The following is a 21,959-nucleotide window of genomic DNA, read 5'->3' on the forward strand; positions in this document are numbered from 1 at the left end:
ATATTTATCATGACGTCCCCCATGTAGACATTCTCCCTGCCACCTCCCTTCACTGGCCACGTGAGTAAGGGGCAGTAGAAGAGAGGAAAGGAAGCTGGCTGACAGCAGCGCTGAGAGGAATGGGGGTGGGGAGGACCTTGGCCTCTTTCTATGCTTATAACTGGATCTGTGACTCATCTGGTGAGTCACTCACTCAGCTCCACCTCCCTCCTCCAGCTACCCTCCCAGCAGCCTTCACTCCTGGCACAAACCTGCAACCAGACCAGGATTCTGAAAATGGAGAAGTCTGATACAGCCCCTTGCCCCTCCACCCTTCGTTTCATCCACTAAACCTTCACTGGATGTGTGTGGGTGAGACGTGGTCCTCCTTTTACTTAACCCTCAGCTGCTGCCCCTTTTGCATTCCTGGTTGGATGCTGATCCAAGTCACCCATTTTTTTTCTGTCGCTGATTTTCCCCCATTCTCCTGATGTTTTTCTCTATATTGCTCTGCTGCTCCTACATCTCAGAGTATTAAAGAATAGAACGAGGCTCTTGAATGAAAGATGGTAGGGAGAAGAAAAGTAGCTAAGGGGATTTTAAAATTGTGGTACACACCTCTTCTTGTTGCAACAGATCTTGGGAAGTATTTTCTTCCCCCAAGAGATTGAGGCCCATGTAATATAGGTGGGGGTTGGGGGTACTTGGTAGCTTTTAGGACTTCTAGAATCAGGCTTCTGGGCCACCTTCCTAGCAGGTGTATGCCTCTTTGTTCTAGATCGACTTCCTGTCTCACAACCTCTTCACTATTTCCACAGTTGCAGCCAAGACAGGGACCTATTAAAGCTGAGGCCGGAAGGGTGTGTGTATTGGGGGGAGGAGAGAGTTGAGTGTCACTGTGGAAAACTGGGGCCCCACCTAAGGATTGCTGCCTCTGTACAGACTCAAAATCAATAAAACAGCAGCTCATTAATTCTTACTTTGTATTTTATTTCCAGTCTTTTTCATATCTAAATGTAGATTTTTGCATTCCTACCCCCAGTCACCATCAGCTACATTTCCTTTACTTCCCTCTCATGCCTTCCCCACCATCTTCGCTTCTTGGGTTGCGGGAGGGAGGGTGGGGGGATGGGGTTGTTGAACTGAACGGAGGTTTCCAGCCCTCAGCTTTCAAAGTCCTCAACATGAATCATTAATTTGGAGATTTGGTGTCTGGATTGGAGGGAGGAGTCGTGTACCTGGAGTGGGCTATAGTTTCCAATTGGTTGGTTGGGTGGGTTGGTGGGTTTGTGTGTGTGTAGTGGTAAGATCTTTACCTTGGGCCTCCCACTCCCACCCCAAGAACTTGCACGTAAACATACCTGTACTTGTGTCTGCACCCTGGAGATATTTCAATTTCTCTCCCTACTTTTCCACTGCACCCTTCACATGAGGTATGTTTCATGCTCTCTGGAGAAGGATACGCAAAAACACCTTAACTCACCCCCCTCCCCAATTCTTGTGCCTCCCCAGGCAAAAAATCCCCTGAGATCCAATTTCCATTTGCATCTTCTCAACCACTTGTTAGGTCTATCAGGGGAGGGAGTAAGGAGGCCTGAACTACTTTTGCATTCCTCCCACTCCCTCCATCCCCCAACTCGGGCTCCCTTTAAGAAGACAGAAGAAAACAGCTTCCCAGGGAAGCCATCACTGAGAGAGTCCAGAGAAGTGGCCCAAATTATTCTAGTTTAATACTTGGTATTACTGTTTCCCTCAAACAGTCTCCAATGCTCATGAACAGGAAGAGAACAGGATCTGGGATTGGGGTGAAGAAGGGAATCTGGAAATTTTTTTCCCAGTTCCCCATTTTGTCTTCACTTTTCTCAGGCTTCTCCACTTCCTCTTCTCTTTTCCAAAATTGTGTGTATTCTCCTTTAAGGGGCCGGGCATCTCTCCCGCCCTCTCGAGAGTCAACTGAAGTTTCCGAGGAGCCTCCTCTAGCTGGGCTGGACACACCTTTCAAAAGACCCCAAATCGTGCTCTGTGCACCTCAAATACCCCTTTCCTTTGAGTCCTCCCCCTGCCCCTCGCCCTGACTTGCCTCCTCTCAACTACAAGATTCAGCCTCTCCCCAAGGGGCTTGAGCATCCTCGAGGTTTCCCACTCTTAACTGCTCCGTCCCCGGATGGAGCCAGAGAAATGTGGTGGGGGGGCCGGGGCCAGAGTTTCAACATCGCCCCCCAGAAGGAGGAGCCAGAAATGGGGGTAAGGAGAGGAAACTTGGGCTTGGGGGGAGGAGGGCAGTCTGCAATGGGGTGTGAATGGGGATGATGTGGAGATAAAAGAGGGAAGAAAAGGATCTAGGGGAGGAGGAGGGTGGTGTCTCATATCAACTTCGGTTGATGGAGCTTGGTCTGTCTTTTTCAGTCTCAAGTTCATTGTCTCATTATCCATTAACCAGCCCCTCCCTTTACTGTCTGCCAACCTCGGTCCTGAGCTCCCTACAGCCACTGATCTCAGTTTCCCCTGAGAGTCTGAGGCCTCCAAAGGTGGCTGCCGAGGTAATCCTAGACCCCAGGGGTGGAGAGGCCTGGGGATTAACCCTACACCCTTCACAGCTTTCTGGACCAAAGTCTGTTCAGGGGAGTCAGATGCCGGAGCCCAGGAATCGTCAGCTTGGCAGTTGCCTGGCCTCTGGATGCCTCCCAGGTAATAATGCCCTTCCAATCCATCTGATCTCCAAAGATTCCTCCAAATTTCATCCTACTCAAACCTTGTTTCATATCCTTGCCAAAGATACCTCTGTGTTCCATTCCTGGCTCAAAGTGCTTCTGCCTGAGGCTTGCTCTCTTCTCTGCCCTGAGCTGGCTGGCAGCTTGGACCTTGATGGTCCCTCTGTTTTTATGACCCTGTTACCCCTTTTCTCATTTACTTATTCAATAAATATTTGAGTGCCCACTATGTGTCAGGCACTGTTCTAGGCTCTAGAGTAAAAGAATTCTCTCCTCCTAAGCTTTCATTCTAGTGGGGCTAAGGGAGGATCTTAATCTTCCCTCTTTAGGTCCTCCTGTCTCCGAGGAGTGGGTGTATACAAGTGTGGGCAACACTGGGAATAGTCATAACCTGGCTTCCCCTCTTCCCCCGTAGGGGAGCAGATCCTAGCATGGGCCCCAGGGCTGAGGAAGGGGCTGGAACCTGAATTGCCTGGAACCCTGATCTGCACCAACTTGAGGGTCACCTTTCAGCCCTATGGATGGCAGCGGAGTCAGGTGAGACGGTTAGGGCGATGGAAAGGACAGCTAGCAGGAAATGGGTAGGGGAGTCTAGAAGGATTTAGACAAACATTACAGGAAGTTAGATATTGAGAGTATGCCTAAGGGCTGTCTTTTGAATGTATCAGGGATAGTCAATGGGGACTATCTCTAGGGAGGAATGGGGCTGCCAAGGCAGGACAATGAGTGAAATCTCCTCTCTTTAGCATCAGTCATGTGCTTCCTCTAGGAGACTCCCTTGAGCAGTGAATATGATTTTTCCCTGGTCAACATTGGGCGATTAGAGGCTGGTAAGTGTGGGCATTGGGTGAAGGGGCCCACTGGGGGTGTTGGAATCCCACCTCATCCTTCCTCTATTCTCAGAGGACAGCCAGGGATGGAGTGGGATGGGCTGGAAGAGTTCCTCCTAGAGGGACCCTAATCCATGGCTACACTGCTCTCTAACTCTTGACTTCAGTGGGTGGCCTGTCCCGAATCCAGCTCCTCCGTCCAGGGTCCCTGCTTAAATTTATTCCTGAGGAGATTCTGATTCACGGCCGAGACTTCCGGCTGCTCAGAGTTGGTTTTGAGGCTGGAGGACTAGAGCCTCAGGCCTTTCAGGTAAGAGGCCCCCAACCCAAGGATCCTTCCTCCCCTTCGAGCCTTGGGATCCTTTCTCTGGCAATTCCCAGTACTCCCCTATCTCCTAGGATTCCTCTCCTCATTCTCTCTGCTTCTCTCCTGAAGGAGAGGCTAAAAGGCTGGGATAAATGATAGTATAATGAGAAAAAGGAGCCTGAATTCTAGCCCAGATCTGCCCATTACCAGGAATGTGACTGTGGGCAAGTGTCTTCCTTTGAAAAACAGGGAGGGTTGGATGACATTATTCCTAAGATTCCACTCAGAATTAACACTCTGTGATTCTGTGGTTCTAGATGTATTCTCCTGAACCTAATCCTTATGACCCGTGGAAGCTCCCTTCGTTAGGGACTGTCTTTGCTATTCTTCTCTATTGGTGGCAAAGACAGTAGTGCAACACATGGGTCCCATTTCCTTCTTTTCACTTCTTCAATCTGAGCCAAAAGGATGGGATGTCTTTTCCTTCACAGGTGACCATGGCCATTGTCCAAGCCAGAGCCCAGAGCAGTCAAGCCCAACAATATGCAGGGATAACCCTGAGCAAGGCTGGTGAGTAAGGGTGCATGTGGGTAAGAAGAGTGTGAAAAAGCAGAGGCTGGCTGAAGAAAAAGAACTGAGATGCGTCTCTGGTTCCTCCTCTGTGCCTCACTCCTTCCCTAGGCCAAAGTTCTGGTTCCAGAAAACCACCTATTCCCCTCTTGGAGACATCAGAAGACTGGGAGACTGAGCGGAAAAAGCAGGGGGCCAAGGGCTGGAGGGTCAGCACCATCAACGAGAGGTTCGACGTAGCCACCAGGTGATCTCCCAGTCCACCCCACCTCCTGCTGCCCTTGCAATCTTTCCACAGTTCTCTGATCCTCTAAAACTAAGACTTCTCACAAACTCCAGTCCCCTAGGACATCCACAAAGCTATCCCCCTTCTAGATCTCTAAACCTGCGATCCCTTGGAAGGATCCCCACCTAAGCAGCCTTCTTCTAATAAGCTTTGCATTATAACAAGGTCACTGAGCCAAGCTGTGACATAACTCTCAATTTCACAGCCTTCCCCGTTACTTGTGGGTCCCTAACCGAACTCTGGACAGTGAGGTCAGGAGGGCATTTGGCCACTTCCATCAGGGCCGTGGACCGGTCAGTGTGAGGGTCGGGGTAATGGCTGGGGATTAGAGGGTCATGGGAGGTCAAGGGTCATTGTGGAGGGAGGGAATCCCTGTGGTCTCAGTGTGGGGGCAAGGGTAGGGTGAGGCTAGGAGTTTCTCCCACAATGATCCTCCTCTCACCCATTTGAAGCGCCTGTCCTGGCATCACCCTGGGGGCAGTGATCTTCTCCGCTGTGCCAGCTTCTATACAGCCAGTGACCCCAACAAGGAGGATATCAGGTGAGGGGAGGTTTGATGAGAATAATCAAAGGTTAGATGTTCAGGGCAGACTCCTTCCCTTACTTTCTGACTCCCTCCCCTCCAGAACAGTGGAGTCGATGCTCCAGGCTGGGCATTCAGATGTTGTCCTGGTAGATACAATAGATGAGCTGCCTAGTCTTGCAGATGTCCAACTTGCTCACTTGAGGCTGAGGGACCTCTGCCTGCCTGGTGAGAATAACCTTTGACCCCTTACCCCCACCCCTAGACCTGCTGACCCTAACCTAGTTTACCTTTTGCCTGCTATAGATAAGCACCACTTCAGTCTGATAATCCTTAGTTTTCTACTCAAGATCTCCTATCTCCAACAGACTCACTGATTTCCTGTCTTCCTGACCGAACATATTCTTTTTTTAACAGGTTTATTGATATAATTGACATAAAAATTCACCCTTCACCCTCTTAAGTATAAAAGTCATTGAATTCAATGAATTTTATTATACTTACAATGTTGTAAAACCATCACAATTTAATTTTGGAAACTTCATGGCCATTTATAGTTGCTTCTCATTCCTATCCCTACCCCTAGGCAACTACTACCCCACTTACTCTTAACCCTTCAGGCTGTAGACTCTGAATCCTGAGTTCTGATCTCTTTGCCCTTCTAACACCTCTATTCTTTATCAGATTCATCTGTAGCTGAGGATAAATGGCTCTCAGCACTGGAAGGAACACGATGGTTGGACTATGTCAGGTACTCCCTTTTTCTGGCCATCATTTATAATTCGACCCTCCCCAACCTTCTGTTAACTTGGACTCCTAAATGGCCTTCCATTAACTCTTCTCCTTGGTTTCCCAAGAAGACTGTTATTTGCTGCTCCTTAGAAGGAGCTGCCTGTTTCATCCCAGGACCCATCACTCCCTCCCTTCAGGCTTTTCATTCTTCCCTCCCCTTCCTCACCTGCCCCTCCAGGTCTTGTCTTCGAAAGGCCAGTGACATCTCAGTCTTAGTGACATCCAGAGTTCGCTCTGTAGTACTTCAAGGTGAGTTTCTTGGGTCAACTCCCTCCATTCCTTGCCTTTTTCCTTTACCCACCTGACTGGTTCTGCTCAGAGAGGGAGAACTATAAGGCCTCCTTGTTCCCTTCTAGTGCTAGCATCCTCCTCTCCTGTTACTAGGAACTACCCATGAGCTCTAACTCATCCTTCAGTGCTACTTCTGCCTCCCCACTAAGCTTGTGGTCCCTAACAGTAGGGTTCTCAGCTCTCTGTTCCCGTCCTTCCATCAGTGGATGGGGATTGGGATTGGGGTGGGAAGGACAATGTGGAAGCTGGTTTGAGATTTGTGATTCTGCCTCCTACATGTGAAGCTGGGTATTTCTATCCAAGTGGAGTCTATGAAGTGAATCATTCAAGGTCTTTGTTTTGTCTTCACTTCTATGTGCCCTCTCAATCCTAACTACCCAAAACTTTTCCCCTCTGTGCCTCTCACTTCTTCTTGCCGTGCTTCCTTTTCTCATTCTCTTCTGCCCTAGTTTCTTGGTCCCTCCTTCTTTGTCCCTTCTCCCTCTTTATCACCCAGAGCGCGGTGATCGTGATTTCAATGGCCTCCTCTCTTCACTCGTCCAGCTGCTTTCAGCCCCTGAAGCCCGAACACTGCTTGGCTTCCAATCACTAGTGCAGCGAGAGTGGGTGGCAGCTGGACATCCCTTCCTGACCCGACTTGGGGGAACTGGGGCCAGTGAAGAGGTGAGAATGTTTTGGGAGTGTATTGGGGGGGGTATTACTAAAGAAGTAAGGGGATGAGAAAATTATATAGTATAATCCATTGGAGGTGAATCAGGTCAGAAGGGTCCTGAAGTTAGGCTGAGCTTGAAGAGAGACCCAGATGAGTGAGGGACCACAACCCTTTACACTCAATTCAGATTCCATTCCTGACCTTCCTACTGGCTCCTGTTCCCTGTGTCTCTCATCCCGTCATTTTGTCATCCTCCCCTTCTAGGTCCCCACAATCTCTTCCAACCTCGTAATTTCCCTCCTCAGGCCCCAGTGTTTTTCCTCTTCCTTGATTGCGTCTGGCAGCTCCTCCAGCAGTTTCCAGCTGAGTTTGAATTCTCTGAGTTTTTCCTTCTTGCTCTTCAAGACAGTGTCAGGGTTCCTGACACCCTTACATTCTTGAGAGACACTCCCTGGGAGCGTGGAAAGCAGAGTGGACAGGTCAGTGACTTCCATTTTTGACTTGTCTTTTTTTCCCCCATTGAGAAGTACTCTCTGAATTTTAGTCTTGATTTATGAAAAGTGAGGTCTGTCGGTGGGAAAGGGGGAGGTTGGTGCTCACTCTCAGGACCGGACTTTCACTCCATCTGATTCTTGGAGTAAGAGATAAGAGTTTCATGATTTCTCTATAGACTTGAGAGAAGGATTATATTTTTTTATGTTTGTTTAACCATCCTTTTTCTTGTTTCTTCTGTCCAGTTCAACTCCTATCCACAAGTCTATACCCCAGGGTACTCCCAGCTCCCAGCTGGGAACTCTGTTAACCCACAGCTGTCTGTCTGGGACTGGGATTTACGCTACAGCAATGAACAGATACTACAATTCCATAATCCTGGCTATGACCCGGAACACTGCCCAGATTCCTGGCTCCCTAGACAGCAGGTGAGGTGTCTAAATTTCCTAAATTCCCTTGACTGTCTCACAGACTCATCCTATTAGATGGGGAGAAGTGGAAAGGCACAGTGTCTGAGTTCCCCAGGGAAAGCTATCCCACTCCTCTTCTGTAGCTGTTATTTATAGTCGCTGTCCCCAGGAAGACAGAAATCCTGGAATTGCACAGAGGGCATCCTTTTTGTCCTCCTCATCTCCTTTCTCATGCACACATTTTACAAGTTTCCCTAAAGTCAACTTTAATCAGTCCTGAGGTCTAGTCTGAAACCTAATGAGGAGAGTAAACAGAGTTCTCAGGGGTAGGCTTGTAGTTCCATCAATAGTGCAGTGTGAGTGGGTGGTAGCTGGGCATTCCTTCTTGACCTGGTTTGGGGAAACTGGGGTCATATGGTTTCCAGGTTGCTAGTTGATTTCTCTTTCTCCTTTAGCCAAGCTTCATGGTTCCTGGACCCCCCAGTTCTGTGTGGCTCTTCTCTAGAGGGGCCCTGACCCCCCTGAATCAGCTCTGCCCTTGGCGGGACAGTCCCTCCCTGCTGGCAGTCTCTTCTCGTTGGCTCCCTCGACCTGCTATCTCCTCTGAAAGTCTAGCTGATCAGGAGTGGGGGCTCCCCTCACATTGGGGAGCTTGCCCTTTACCCCCAGGGCTGCTGCTGCCTGGATATCTGGGACCCCAGATCAGACTCTGGAGACGCTGCTACCTGAGGGGAAGGCCTGAGGTCCAGGTGAGTAGGGAAGACAGGGATTGGGAGTGGGAGAAGGGGCTTGACTGCTGAACTAGATGATCCAAGAGAAACCAGCTATTTCTAGGAGCTGGAAAGGCAAGAGGCTGGAGGGACTGGGAAGTCAAGTTCTATTAGTGTAGGTATCCAGGTGGATACATTTGGGAGTGTGGGGCACGGGGGAACCTGCTTGTGACTTAGATCAAGTGGAACCTAGGGCATAAGTGGAGGGGGAAAGAGAATTAAAGACGCCAGAAGCAGTGGACAGATCTTAGAAGCAGAGAGCTAGAGCTGCAATAATAGTCCTCTCTGCCTCTCTTCACCCCTCCCCAGATGGGCCTCTCGGCTCCCACAATCTCTGGCCTCCAGGATGAGCTATCCCATCTTCAAGAGCTATTAAGGAAATGGACACCAAGAATATCTCCTGAGGATCACTCCAAGAAAAGAGATCCAAATACCATTCTCTCCCAATCCCGTTGAAATTGCTGGCTTTCTCATGGGCAGGGCAGAGGGCAGTCTGAGATGGGGGAGGGTTCCTCTAATCCTTCAGTTTTTCTTATCTGGTCTTGCTGCCTCAGCTTTTACACTCCAGCCCTTAAACAAGCTGGCTGACTTGTTTCCATTGCAGATGGCGGGGTGCTAACCTTCTCTAACTCTTGTCCCGTCTCATTTGTTTCTTATAATTTGAAGAATTAAGAAACAAAAATAATCCAAAGTATGATCACCTCTTTTTTTCAGGGAAATTGCATCCATTTTGGATATCCAGCTGTTAAATTGTGAGATAACAGATGCTATTCAACAGTCCCAACAAGAAGGTCTACAGACCTCAGTCTCACCTCCTCTTGCTGCTTCTTCAACTCTAATTTCTATTTCTTCCCTTACAGTTTTCTATGGGTATGTGGAGTGGATATGGCAGACACCCTGTCTCTTCCAATTGTGTATTTTTGTAGTGACATTTCTATTAATGAGTTCATTAAAGCTCAGTATTTATACACACTGCTGCATAGTTTCTTGTGTCTGAATAAAAGATCTCAGGTAAGTGGTGGATGGAGGGTGGGTGTGACCCAAGAGAAGGCGGCACCCACCACATATTGCTAAGGAAATAAGGGTATGTGTCAAGTGAGGCTCTGCAGAATTCATATGCAATTTGGGAAAAGTGTTCTCTTTTCTGTGCCTCTCATTTAGGGGAAACATGGGGCAAAAGCATATCAAGGTGTTGTCGCTGCGGCGAGCGGTATGTTCTGGACGTTAAGACTGAGGACCCCGGGCGTCAGTGTCAACCGCCCTCAGCTTCGGTCGCACTCCATCTCTGAGCCCCAGGTTCCCCTCACCCCCCTGTGCAATAACGACTCGGTGAACTCATCCGTCGCTCCAGCTCAGACATTCCGCAATCCCCTCCCCTGAGGAAAAACGAAATACCTGAAGCCCAGCCCTGCGATGAAGCCGCATCTGCCCAAAGGCGGCTGCCCGGGGTGGAGAGCTGCCTCCGCGCTCGAAGCAGCCGAGTCCTTGGGGTGGGGGGGTTCCTCAGCACACCCTTCTCTGGGGAACAAAAGAAGGAACATCTGGCTACAAAATATATGAAAAGTAAACTTTTGTTCTTTTAGGTTTCCAATTTACACTTTTGGGAGCAGTATAACCCTTTAACGTCTAGCACGTCTTAAGACGGTCTGAGCATTTCCCTTCCGCCTTCCCCGCCCTCCCCGCTCGCAGCGGCACCTTAACACAAAACCAGCCACTGGAGAACTGAGGCTCTCGAGCCGCGCCGTCTCAGCGGCTCCCAAGATGGCCGCGGCCGCTTCCGGCCCCTCCCCCGCCGGGGCCCCGCCCACAGCCTCCCGTACGCCTTCGCCCCGGAAGTGGAAGTAGTGACTGAGTTCAGAGGGCGGAATCGCTGCTTGGAGGCGGCGGGACGTTTTTCGCCATGGCGGCCGGGCCCATCTCCGAGCGGAACCAGGGTGACTGGAGGGGACAAGCCCGGAATGGACTCAGGGCGGCTGGGAGGTCTCGACTAAGGCCAGCAGTGTTTCTACCGGGGCGGGAGACTGAACCTCCGCGGAGGGCGCGAGAGCGGCCCCGGTGCCTGCTGGGGGCGGGGTGGCTGGGTGCGGGCTGAGGCCTGTAGGTGTGATGCTCTCTATATCCAATCCCCTGCTGCCTTCCCGCTCCAAAAAAAAAAAAATTCAAAAAGAATTTGCGTCAGAACTCTTAGACTTCAGAAGATTCTCCAGTTCCTGGAAAGAGAAAGGTGTAAGGGCTTAATTTAACGTCTTTTTTTTTTTTCTTTTTGCTCCTCTGCCTTATCTTCACTCTCAATTCCCCCGCCTGGATTCCATCTTCATATTTCTGTCACCTCCTTTGCTGTCATACTCTCATTTCTGCTCTAACCTCCTGCTCCCGCCCTCCAGATGCCACGGTGTACGTGGGGGGCCTGGACGAGAAAGTTAGCGAACCACTGCTGTGGGAGCTATTTCTCCAGGCAGGGCCAGTAGTCAACACCCACATGCCAAAGGATAGAGTCACTGGTCAGCACCAAGGTGAGTACATGGCAAGAGTGCATTTGGCTATTGAGGGGACAAACTGCTCCTGGAGGACCCCAGCAGTATTCACAACTGTTTTGTAATGAGCAACCTAAAGATTTCTTTCTCTTAAGCCTAGCTCACAGTTTGTTTCTGGAACGATTCTCAATCGAAGTGAGATTATTATTTCTTGTTCTTTGTGCTTTCGGAGGTGAATGACTTTTACACCATTTTAAATCACTTCACGTAAGTTGTTAACCTCCTCTCTTCCACTTCCCCAGGCTATGGCTTTGTGGAATTCTTGAGTGAGGAAGATGCTGACTATGCCATTAAGATTATGAACATGATCAAACTCTATGGGAAGCCAATACGGGTGAACAAGGCATCAGCTCACAACAAAAACCTGGATGTGGGGGCCAACATTTTCATTGGGAACCTGGACCCAGAAATTGATGAGAAGCTACTTTATGATACTTTCAGTGCCTTTGGGGTCATCTTACAAACCCCCAAGATTATGCGGGACCCTGACACAGGCAACTCCAAAGGTTATGCCTTTATTAATTTTGCTTCGTTTGATGCTTCGGATGCAGCAATTGAGGCCATGAATGGGCAGTATCTCTGTAATCGCCCTATCACCGTGTCCTATGCCTTCAAGAAGGACTCCAAGGGTGAACGCCATGGCTCAGCAGCTGAACGACTTCTGGCAGCCCAGAACCCACTCTCCCAGGCTGACCGCCCCCATCAGCTGTTTGCAGATGCACCCCCTCCACCTTCTGCCCCTAATCCTGTGGTATCATCATTGGGATCTGGGCTTCCTCCACCAGGTAAAGCTTTTGATTTAAAATATGTTTGTCTTGGGTTGGGGAGGGGAGGGCAGGAGGAAGGAAAAAGAACTTGATAAAGACAGACATTGAGTCAGTGGGTTGTGAGAAGGATTGAGGGATGTTGGTTGTGGTGGGGAAGAAAATTGTTGAGTTTCTCCAGAAAGTTGAAGTTGTATGAGTTGCCTAACATTGCTTCTGGCTTTAGAGGGCTGGGAGGAGGGGAAAGGAGCTCATCCTGCCTGGAGAGGTGTGATTGGAACTGGCTCTCTAAAGACAGTCTCTCCTCACTAGCATTAACTCTTCTTCCATTTCTTCTATAGGCATGCCTCCTCCTGGCTCCTTCCCACCTCCAGTGCCACCTCCTGGAGCCCTTCCACCTGGGATACCCCCAGCCATGCCCCCACCACCTATGCCTCCTGGGGCTGGGGGACATGGCCCCCCATCAGCAGGAACCCCAGGGGCTGGACATCCTGGACATGGACACTCTCATCCTCACCCATTCCCACCGGGTGGGATGCCCCATCCAGGTGGGTGTTCTTTGCTGGGAAAGGGAGGGATGAGCTTCGTAGAGGAGCTCTATCATCACTCATGCTGCTGCTTTTTATCCTTCAACAATAATAGTCCCAGAGCTCTCCTTTCCTTCAAACGTTCATTTACAAAAACAAACACAAAACTCTTTACTGTGTTTACTTTACCAATTACCATCCTGTCTCGATTTCTTAGTTAAGTTTTTCCAAAGAGTAATCTATACTTGCTGTTTTCTGTTTCCTTAACTTTTATTTCCATTCTCTCTGACTTCCATTCAGTGCAGTGACCTAATTGCCAAATTAGGGGACATTTCTGCTCCTTATCTGGTTTGACTTTTGCTGTACTTGAAACCAGCCATGTCCTCCTGTTTGGAAATCTTGTCTCTTGGTTTTTCTGGATTCTCCATCTGTCTGTCTGATTCCTCGTTCTCAGCCACCTTAATAAACTTCTTTTTCTCCGCTTGTCCCTAGGTTTTTGTGCTTGGTTCTCTGTTCTGCATAGTTCCATTACTTTTACACTGATGCCTCCTAGATCTATATTTCTGGTCCATCGTTATTAACATTTCAGATCTTTAATCCTGCTGCTTAATAGACAGCTCCACTTTTTTATCCCTCCCCTTCAAATCTATTCTTCCTGTAGTATTTGTTTTCAGAAATCTTGGAGCTATGTTTGACTATTACCTATCACCCCACTCTTAATACCAAGTCTTATTAATATCTCTGGCAACAGCCCCCACTGCCAGTGCCCTGGTTAAGGCCCTCATATTCTCATTATTTCATACCTAATTTATTGTAGTAATTTCCTAGGTGACACTTTGACTCCAATTTCTCTACCGTTGATCCAGTTTCACGGTAATTTTTCTAAAACACAGATGTTCACACACTCTTGCTCAAAATTTTTCTCTTGCTCCCTTTTACCTACAGAGTGAAACTCAGAGTTGTTACCATAGCATTCTAGGCTTTTTGTGATCAGGCCCCTGCCCATTACTGCTGTGACTGCACGCTGCTCCTTTATTACTGAGTTACTCATTTTCCTGGAATGTACTGCGCTGTTTGACATACCTGTGATTTTCACATGCTAATCTTTTCTGCCTGGGATGTTCTATTCCCACTCTCTTGTCCACCTGAAAAATTTTTATTCATCCTTTAGAATTAGATCTTTTCTCAGAGAATGTTTCTTCTACCTTCTCAAATCCTGGCAACACAATAATCACTCCTTTGTTATATACTTTGGCAGCAGTATTAGAGTGCCTGAATCATGGAAAGAGCAAGTGAAGTGGGTGAGGAGTTGATTGGGTAGTTGGTTGGTTTGTACCGTTGGAATGGGGTCAAGGACAGGGGCACTTTTTACCAGCCTTATTTTACATACCCTTCTTTTCCTGATGTCACTTCTTTCTCCATTTTATTCTCTTCTTTTCTCTGTTTTCTTTGCCTTCTTCTCTTAACTTCCTTTTGTTTCCTTTCTCTTTGTATCTGTTTTGGTCTCATAGGGATGTCTCAGATGCAGCTGGCCCACCATGGCCCTCATGGCTTAGGACACCCCCACGCTGGGCCCCCAGGCTCTGGGGGACAGCCACCACCCCGACCACCACCTGGAATGCCTCATCCTGGACCTCCTCCAATGGGCATGCCCCCCCGAGGGCCTCCATTTGGATCTCCCATGGGTGAGTAGGCCCTAGCCACCTCCCTCATCCTCACCTATCACATTCTTGCAGCTTCCTTTGTTACACCACTTGTCTCCTGCCCTCTTTTACTTTTACTTCTTAAATTTTTTCTCACTGTCTCTCTGTCTGTCCTCTTCCTACATTTTTCCAATATCAGCTGTCTCCTATTTCTTGCTTTTACTAACTTTTCTTTCTCTTCCTGTAGGTCACCCAGGTCCTATGCCTCCACATGGTATGCGTGGACCTCCTCCACTGATGCCCCCTCATGGATACACTGGCCCTCCACGACCCCCACCCTATGGCTACCAGCGGGGGCCCCTCCCTCCACCCAGACCCACTCCCCGGCCCCCAGTTCCCCCTCGTGGCCCACTTCGAGGCCCTCTCCCTCAGTAGTTTCTCATTCTCTTTCCTCCTGTTATATCCTCCCAGTATCTTTTCAGTTTGGACCAATCAGAGTTGCTGTAGCTCCCTGGGGCTAAGGCACTAATCCCTCTCAAGCCTTTTTTTTAAGTGTAATGTTTTTCACAGGGGGTTTTACTTTTTTCTACGTTGGTCCTAAGTGTTTTGCAAATGGCACAGAGAAAATAAAACTAAACTCATTGTTTATTCTTTGTGGTGTTTTCTTTGGCAAAGTAACTTCTCCCTTTCTCTAAGAAGAGATGTCAGTATATTGGGAGAAGAAGGGTAAGGTAGGAGTGAGGATGTTTATTCCATGTTTTAAAGGCATATTCTGTAATGTGCTGTTGCAGTTGCTGGACCACTGTGTACTACAGCAGTTGTTTCCTTACATCAAGCTTATACATTTGGTTTATAAGATGGAGACCCAATGTCTACAGCATATGGTTATTGTGAATATTAAGTGAGAACATAACTTCTCACTTATGCTGGCAAAAATATGGAGTAACATACACAAAGCTATTCATTGTAGCACTGTTTGTATTAACAGATTGGAAACAACTTACATATCCATCGGTAAGGGACTGGTTGAATAAACTGGTAAATCCACACAATAGAGTAGCGAGCAGCAGTAAAAAGGAATGAGGAAGACTACATACTGTTTTGGAGAGATCTCCGGGATATATAAAGAAAGTAACATGCAGAACAGAACGTATAGTGTGCTACCTTATCTAAGGGGTGGCACGTAACGTCTACATTTGTTTATATTAAAAAAAATAGAAGGATAAACCAAAAACTAATGGAAATTGATACCACTGGGCCAGGGAGGGACTATGGAGGGAAGCTAGATTTATCTGAGCATACTATGTTAATCTGGTTTTCTTTGGAACCTGTAAATATCTTAGATAATTGCAAAAGCAGTTGGAATTGGGATAGTAAGAACTCGATAAACCTTCCTTTTCTTCCATTCTTTACCACCAGACATCTTGGATAAGGGATTTATATCTCATTCCTATATTTCTTCTCATTCTCAATCCTTCCAAACCTGATTTCCATCACATTTAAATCTGCACTCAAAGCTTTTCAGTAACTAGACCAAATCTAATGGCCTTTTTTTTTGTTCTCTGCTGCATTTAATCCTGTTATATCAGGCCCCCCCCCTTTTTTTTTTTTTTGTGAGGAAGATCAGCCCTGAACTAACATCCAATGCCAATCCTCCTCTTTTTGCTGAGGAAGATTGGCCCTGGGCTAACATCCGTGCCCATCTTCCTCTACTTTATATGGGACGGTGCCACAGTATGGCTTGATAAGCGGTGCGTCAGTCTGTGCCTGGGATCCAAACCTGTGAACCCCAGGCCACTGAAGCGGAGCACGGGCACTTAGCCGCTGTGCCACCAGGCTGGCCCCTATCACCTGCTTCTTGAACCTCTCTTTTTGGCTTATGTAACTGAACTTTCCTAAATTCTTGGCAAGAAAAGGTGAGCCTGGCCCTCTTGTTCTTTGGCATCATTCTTATTCATGTAACATTATGGTACCTACCTGGGCTCTGTGCTGGAGGCAGCTGAAGATACAAAGATGAGAAGGCAGTTCTGCTGTCCAATCATTACTGAGGGGTTATTATGAGAGTATTATGAAACAAAGAGTAAGAGAGTAAGACTATTATGAAATGAAATATTTTGAGAGATGAGGAAGAGTATCTAACCTGACATGAAAGTCCAAGTAAAGTTCCTAAGAAAAAAGTGATACTTGGACGTAATGTTAAAGGAAGTTTCCCAGGCAAAGTTGAAGGGGAAGCTCATTCTAGATGGATGGAGTGTTTCTGAGCAGAAGCAGAGATTGATAAATAGCATGGTATATGATGTGCTAAAGCTGTTTGGTGCTGGAGGCAGGGTGAGCTCAGAGCCAGTTAGGGAGCTCCCACACATCAGTGATCCGGAGTCCCTTTTCACATCATGGTACAGAACCATTTGAAAGAGCGCACTGAGGTAAAGGGAGACAGCTGCTTCAGGCTGGAGGCTATTGGCTCAGGAATTCTAGTGTCCCAGTCTGCCTAGCAGCCCCAAATACTGAGAGAATTAGTATCTGAGCACCATTGTCAAGGCACACTGGTTGGGAGGCTATTATCCATAATAGGAAGCCACAGTAGTGATTTAAGGAAGGGAGTGACAGATTTGTGTTTTAGAACCATGGTCATAGTGTAGAGAGTAGATTTGAGAGAGAGAAAGTCTGAGGGCAAGGTAACAAGTTATGCATCTGGCAATAATTCAGGTGAGAGATGAATGAAGTCCTAAATGAGGGCTGTGAAAGGAGCAGGGATGAAGAGGAAGAGATGCATTGGGGAGGTGTTTAAAAGGCAAAATAGTAGGACTTGGTGTTAGATTGGATATAGTAAATGAAGGAGAGCATGGAATCAAGGGTGAGAGTATGCAGCAGAAAGAATTTTCGTGGGAGGGATGGAAGTGATAAGTTCAATTTTGGATGTTGACTTTGAGGTGAGTTGTGAGACATGCAGGTGGGGTCATCTAGTGGATGTCTGGTTATGTATGTCAGAAGCTTGAGGAAGATTAGACATGATATTTCACCATGAATGGCTGATGATGCCAGGCTTCTGAATCATAACAGGAGTTACTGACCCGTTAATTTCAAACAGAGTTCTTCTATAAAGTTGCTTTGATGTGGTTATAAGCTGAGGTCCCAGGAGCACTTGGAAGCTGTCACAGCTAGCAGCTGGCTCCCGGCCCTGGGTGCCAGAGGCCAGCACTGGAGCAGCCCCAGGTGGTGGGAGGCTTTGTCTCAGTCTCTGTGTCCCTTCTGCCTCCATGTCATCTATCAAGTGAATTGACTCTTCTAACTGATCCTCGATGAGACTTCGACTGTTACTCTTATGCTGATGATTCTCAAATTTCTAGCTTGTTTTCTCATAAGCTCCTGTGTGGTATTTTTGGCTGTTATTTGATATGACGTTGATGAATTCACACCATCACAGAGTAAATTAGTGCCTTTGCTGAATTCCCTATTTCTCTCTTTGGACCCACTATTTTCTCAGGCATTCATTCTCAGAATCTCTGAGCTTTCATTCATTCAACAATAATTTTTGAGTGCCTCCTCTAGTGGTTACGTTTTGACTCCCCCATATTCCCCTTCATCTTTGCCCTCTAGCTCTTTCAGACTCTGGTGCTCAGCAATTCTCAGAACAGAGCTAGTATCGCTTGTACACTTAGGTACTTCAGTTCACACATCTGTTTATTTGCTGAATCAGGATTTCTCAACCTTTTTTTTTTTTTTAATTGCCTCCACTAAGAAGACATTTTTTCTTAATTGTCTTCCCCCCATGCATGAAATTTTAATTTCACATATATGCTGAATATCAGTTTACTATGGCCCTTTGGAGGGACATGAACTATTGTAATATCTAAGATTCCCACCCCACCAAACAAATTTTTGACCCCCTGGGGGCAGTGTCACCCCCATTGAGAATGCATGCTCTAGATTTTGGGTCCTTAATGTTTTGTGGGCCATAGACAGTCCTTTGAGAATTTGACAAAAACTATAGACCCCACCCAAGAAAAATACATAAATGCATATATATCCAATATCCTGAAGCAAAAATTCCAGGAGGTCATGGATCCCAATCTAACTATTCCTGCGTTAAACCGAATCTCTTAAGAACTCTTAAAGGATTTCATTTTATTAATCTGTATCTCCCGAGAGTGTTGAAAGGTCCCTGACATATACAATAATTGTAAAAATAATAACAGCTAATATTTACTGAACTCTTAACTATGTGCCAGGTACAGTACTAAGTATTTTATATGCATTATCTCAGTTAATCCTCACAACTCTCGAGGTGGGTTTTATTATTACCCCCAATTTAAGATCAGAAAACTGATATTAATTTACTTGACCAAGGTCACATGATAAGAAGTGGTGGATACAGTAATTGAAGCAAGATCTATCTGGAATCCAGAGCCAATTGCTTAGTCACATTGTACTGCACTATATTTACTGAGTAAATACTTGTTGAATGAATGAATGTTTTGCTTTGCTATTTATTGGCTTTCTATATAAAATATCCCTTCTCTTTAACTGGATTATAAGCTCCTAAAGGATAGGAATTTTGGTGCTTCACTTGTTAGCATCTCTCACTGGGACTTTATGGTATTTTAGAGGTACGGACATTGACCCTGTTCTATCCCTCTTTACCCTCCCTATCCTGACAATCTCATATGCTTCCAGTGGGGTGGGTAGAAGCAGTGATAAAATATAGGTGGGTGGCTGATGTTGAGGAGTAGCCAATTTGATGGGTAAGTGGGGAAAGAAGTTACACCAGGAAGTAGTATAAGGCAGTGGTTAAAAACCCTGGAAAGCTCTGAAACCCAAAGCTATGAAGCCAGAGACCTATATACTGTCTGAATCTACTTACATGAAACTCTAGAAAAGACACTTCTACTCTATGGTGACAGAAGGAAGATCAGTGGTTGCCAAGGATGGGGAGATTCACTGCAGAAGGGCACAGGGAACTTTTGGGGACAAGGGAAATGTTCCTTTTCTTGAGCAAGGGGGTGTTCACATGGGTGTATACTTTTGTTCAAACCATAGAACTATACACTTAAAATGGATGCATGTAAAAAGAATATGGGCTCTGAATCTATATTGCTTGGGTTCAAGTTCTGAGTTGTGTGGCTGTATCAAGTTTCTTAACCAATCAGTGCTTCAAACTCATCATCTGTGAATGGGGATCATCTCATATGGTTATGGGGGAGGTAGGTGAGTCAATCCATGTAAAGTGGTCATAAAAGTGCCCACATCGGGTAAATGCTCTAACGATGTTAACGATCATTACCATATACCCATTTATCACCTCCTGGGTAATAGTCTTATTCCCCCACCCAAATAAGCCATTTATGGAGAAGAGCTGAGTCTGGGGGGTAGGAATAAGTCTAGACTAAAAAATAGGGCAGCTCTCAGTGGGCAATTAATTTATATTCTTTCAAACAAATTCTTTACCTATTAGTTCAATACTCATATTTAGTAGGAGTAAGAAGAAATTTATCACATACACTAAAGGTAAATATTTAGCTTATGTGGAATAATCCTGCATTAAGTGTTCACTTAATGGATACTGGGGATATAGCAGTAAGTATGCCAGATGAGGTCCTTGCTTCCTTAGAACTGAGAATTTAAGTAGGAGAAGACAAAAAAACAAAAAGGTAAACAAAAATCGTAATTTTAGATAGGGGTATGTTGTAAGAAAAAAAAATATAGCAGGGTGATAGGATAGGGACTGGGGAGTGGGGAGGGATGTAATTCTTTTAGATAGGGTGTCTGACAGGTGACTTTCGAGTACAGACCTGAATGATAAGGCAAAGATCTGGGAGAAGGGAGTTCCAGGCAGCAGGATGCTCATTGGTCAGGTCCTCTCATGGGTATGTGCTGGGCATGTTGGAGGCACAGCAGGGAGACCAGTGAGGCTGAAGCAGAGTTGAAGCCTGGGAGAGACGTGGGGAAGGGGGTTGGGGAGGCAGGCAGGGACCAGATTCTGCAGGGCCTTTTAGGCTTTGGTTAGGAGTTTGGCTTTAATTCTTAGTATAATGGAAGCCAATGGAAGATTTGGAGAAAGGGGAGTGTAAGATCTCATTAAAACTTTAAAAAAAAATCACAATATAACATATATTCAGAAAAACACACAGATCTTAAGTGTATTTTTACATATGTATGCACCTTTTTAACCACCATTTAGATCAAGATGTAGCACATTTCCAGCACCCAGAAGGCTTCCTCGAGCCTCTTCACCGTCAATATCCACCTCCCAAAGGCACCACTATTTTCTCTATCACTGTAGATTAATTTGCTTTTTCTCAAACTATATAAATGGAATCATATTGTGTGTACTCTTTTTGGTCTGGCTTCTTTTACTGAATATTTTGTTTGTGAGATCTTTGTATGCTGTCGCATATAGTAGTCCAATTTTTTAAAAATGTGTTATATAGTAGTCCCCATATGAATATACCAAGTTTAACCACTCTTTGGCTGACAGACATTTGAAGTTTTTGAATATTATGAATAAACCTGTTATGAAAATACTTGTACTTGTCTTTTTTGTGGGACATATGCACTCATTTCTCTTGGGAGAGTATTTGCTGGATCAGATTTGATTTGTTTCTAGAAGATCACCCTGACTGCTGAGAATAGTGGGTTTTAGGGGAGCAAGATTGGACATAGGGAAAACAGAGGCTGTTGCAGTAGCTAAGGGCAGATGACAGCAGCTTAGACTATGGGCAGTGGTGGAGAAATGGTAATTCAGAATATATATATATATATAGTGTGTGTGTGTGTGTGTGTGTGTGTGTGTGAGAGGAAGATCAGCCCTGAGCTAACAGCCATGCCAATCCGCCTCTTTTTGCTGAGGAAGACCAGCCCTGAGCTAACATCTATTGCCAATCCTCCTCCTTTTTTTCCCTTTTTCTCCCCAAAGCCCCAGTAGATAGTTGTGTGTCATAGTTGCACATCCTTCTAGTTGCTGTATGTGGGACGCGGCCTCAGCATGGCCGGACAAGCGGTGCGTCGGTGTGCGCCAGGGATCTGGGATCCAAACCCGGGCCGCCAGTAGCGGAGCTCGCGCACTTAACCGCTAAGCCACGGGGCCGACCCCTCAGAATATATTTCGAAGGTAGGGCTGACAAGAGTTGCTGATGTAGTGACAGGAGAAAGAAAGGAAACAAGGACAACCCCAAGGTTTTTGGCCTGAACACCTTGGTGAAGAGATGAGGAAGACCTGGATCAGAAGTTTGTTTATGGATCTCTTAAGTATGAGAAGCTTATTAGGTATCCATGTGATGATGTTGAACTGACAGATGGAGAATTTGAGTTTGGGTTTAGTAGAAAGGTCTGGACTAGACATATAAATGTGGGAATCATTAGCATATAGTCAGCATTAAAGTCATGGTGAGGTATGACCTCAGGTCATACCTGAGGTGACCAAGGAGAAGAGAGTAGGTGGAAGGGGGGAATGGCCCTGGACTGAGCCCCTAAGAACTCTAATGTTAATGGACCCAGCAAAGGGGACTGTGAAGGGGTGGCTGGTGAGGTGCGTGGGTCCGTGGTTCCTGCGAAAAATGATGAAGTCTTTCCTCAGAACTTGAAAAATATGTACAACCTTTCTTTCTAAGAGTACGGTACAAGATTTCTATTTTAGCAAGTAATGGATAAGTGGCAAGTATGCGAAGTCACCTTAAAGAGAAGAAAAGGCTCCCTGCCAGCAGGACTTGGCTATAACCTAATTGAAAATATTAACATATTTAAATAAAGAATGTGTCAACCTGAAGAGGGATCAGCAATGAAAGCCTAGTAAAGGGAGAGTCTCTGAGGCCCACATGGGCACAGCCTTTCCAAGTATCATCCTGGAAAGAGTGCTTTAGCCAACAGAGTTAGAGTAGTCCA

At 46.5% G+C, this 21,959-nt stretch overlaps 2 protein-coding genes across 2 annotated transcripts; both read left to right on the forward strand.

Moving 5' to 3' along the window:
* The first annotated feature begins 1,158 nt into the window (after nucleotides 1-1,158).
* Nucleotides 1,159-9,220, forward strand: MTMR11 (myotubularin related protein 11). The gene is made up of 17 exons (XM_004435942.3): nucleotides 1,159-2,223; nucleotides 2,577-2,667; nucleotides 3,106-3,227; nucleotides 3,460-3,520; nucleotides 3,688-3,830; nucleotides 4,319-4,397; nucleotides 4,509-4,644; nucleotides 4,889-4,976; nucleotides 5,136-5,224; nucleotides 5,310-5,434; nucleotides 5,891-5,957; nucleotides 6,177-6,247; nucleotides 6,786-6,952; nucleotides 7,247-7,420; nucleotides 7,679-7,861; nucleotides 8,299-8,592; nucleotides 8,923-9,220. Exons 1-17 carry the CDS (start codon nucleotides 2,158-2,160, stop codon nucleotides 9,067-9,069), a joined length of 2,103 nt encoding a protein of 700 aa, XP_004435999.1. The 5' UTR covers nucleotides 1,159-2,157; the 3' UTR covers nucleotides 9,070-9,220.
* A 1,211-nt stretch (nucleotides 9,221-10,431) lies between these two features.
* SF3B4 (splicing factor 3b subunit 4) lies at nucleotides 10,432-14,729 on the forward strand. The gene is made up of 6 exons (XM_004435941.3): nucleotides 10,432-10,547; nucleotides 10,998-11,126; nucleotides 11,390-11,932; nucleotides 12,253-12,459; nucleotides 13,950-14,123; nucleotides 14,329-14,729. Exons 1-6 carry the CDS (start codon nucleotides 10,514-10,516, stop codon nucleotides 14,514-14,516), a joined length of 1,275 nt encoding a protein of 424 aa, XP_004435998.1. The 5' UTR covers nucleotides 10,432-10,513; the 3' UTR covers nucleotides 14,517-14,729.
* The last annotated feature ends 7,230 nt before the right edge of the window (nucleotides 14,730-21,959 follow it).

Source organism: Ceratotherium simum, chromosome 2, assembly GCF_057802395.1.
Source record: "Ceratotherium simum simum isolate JZ-2026a chromosome 2, ASM5780239v1, whole genome shotgun sequence".
NCBI classification, from domain to species: domain Eukaryota; kingdom Metazoa; phylum Chordata; class Mammalia; order Perissodactyla; family Rhinocerotidae; genus Ceratotherium; species Ceratotherium simum.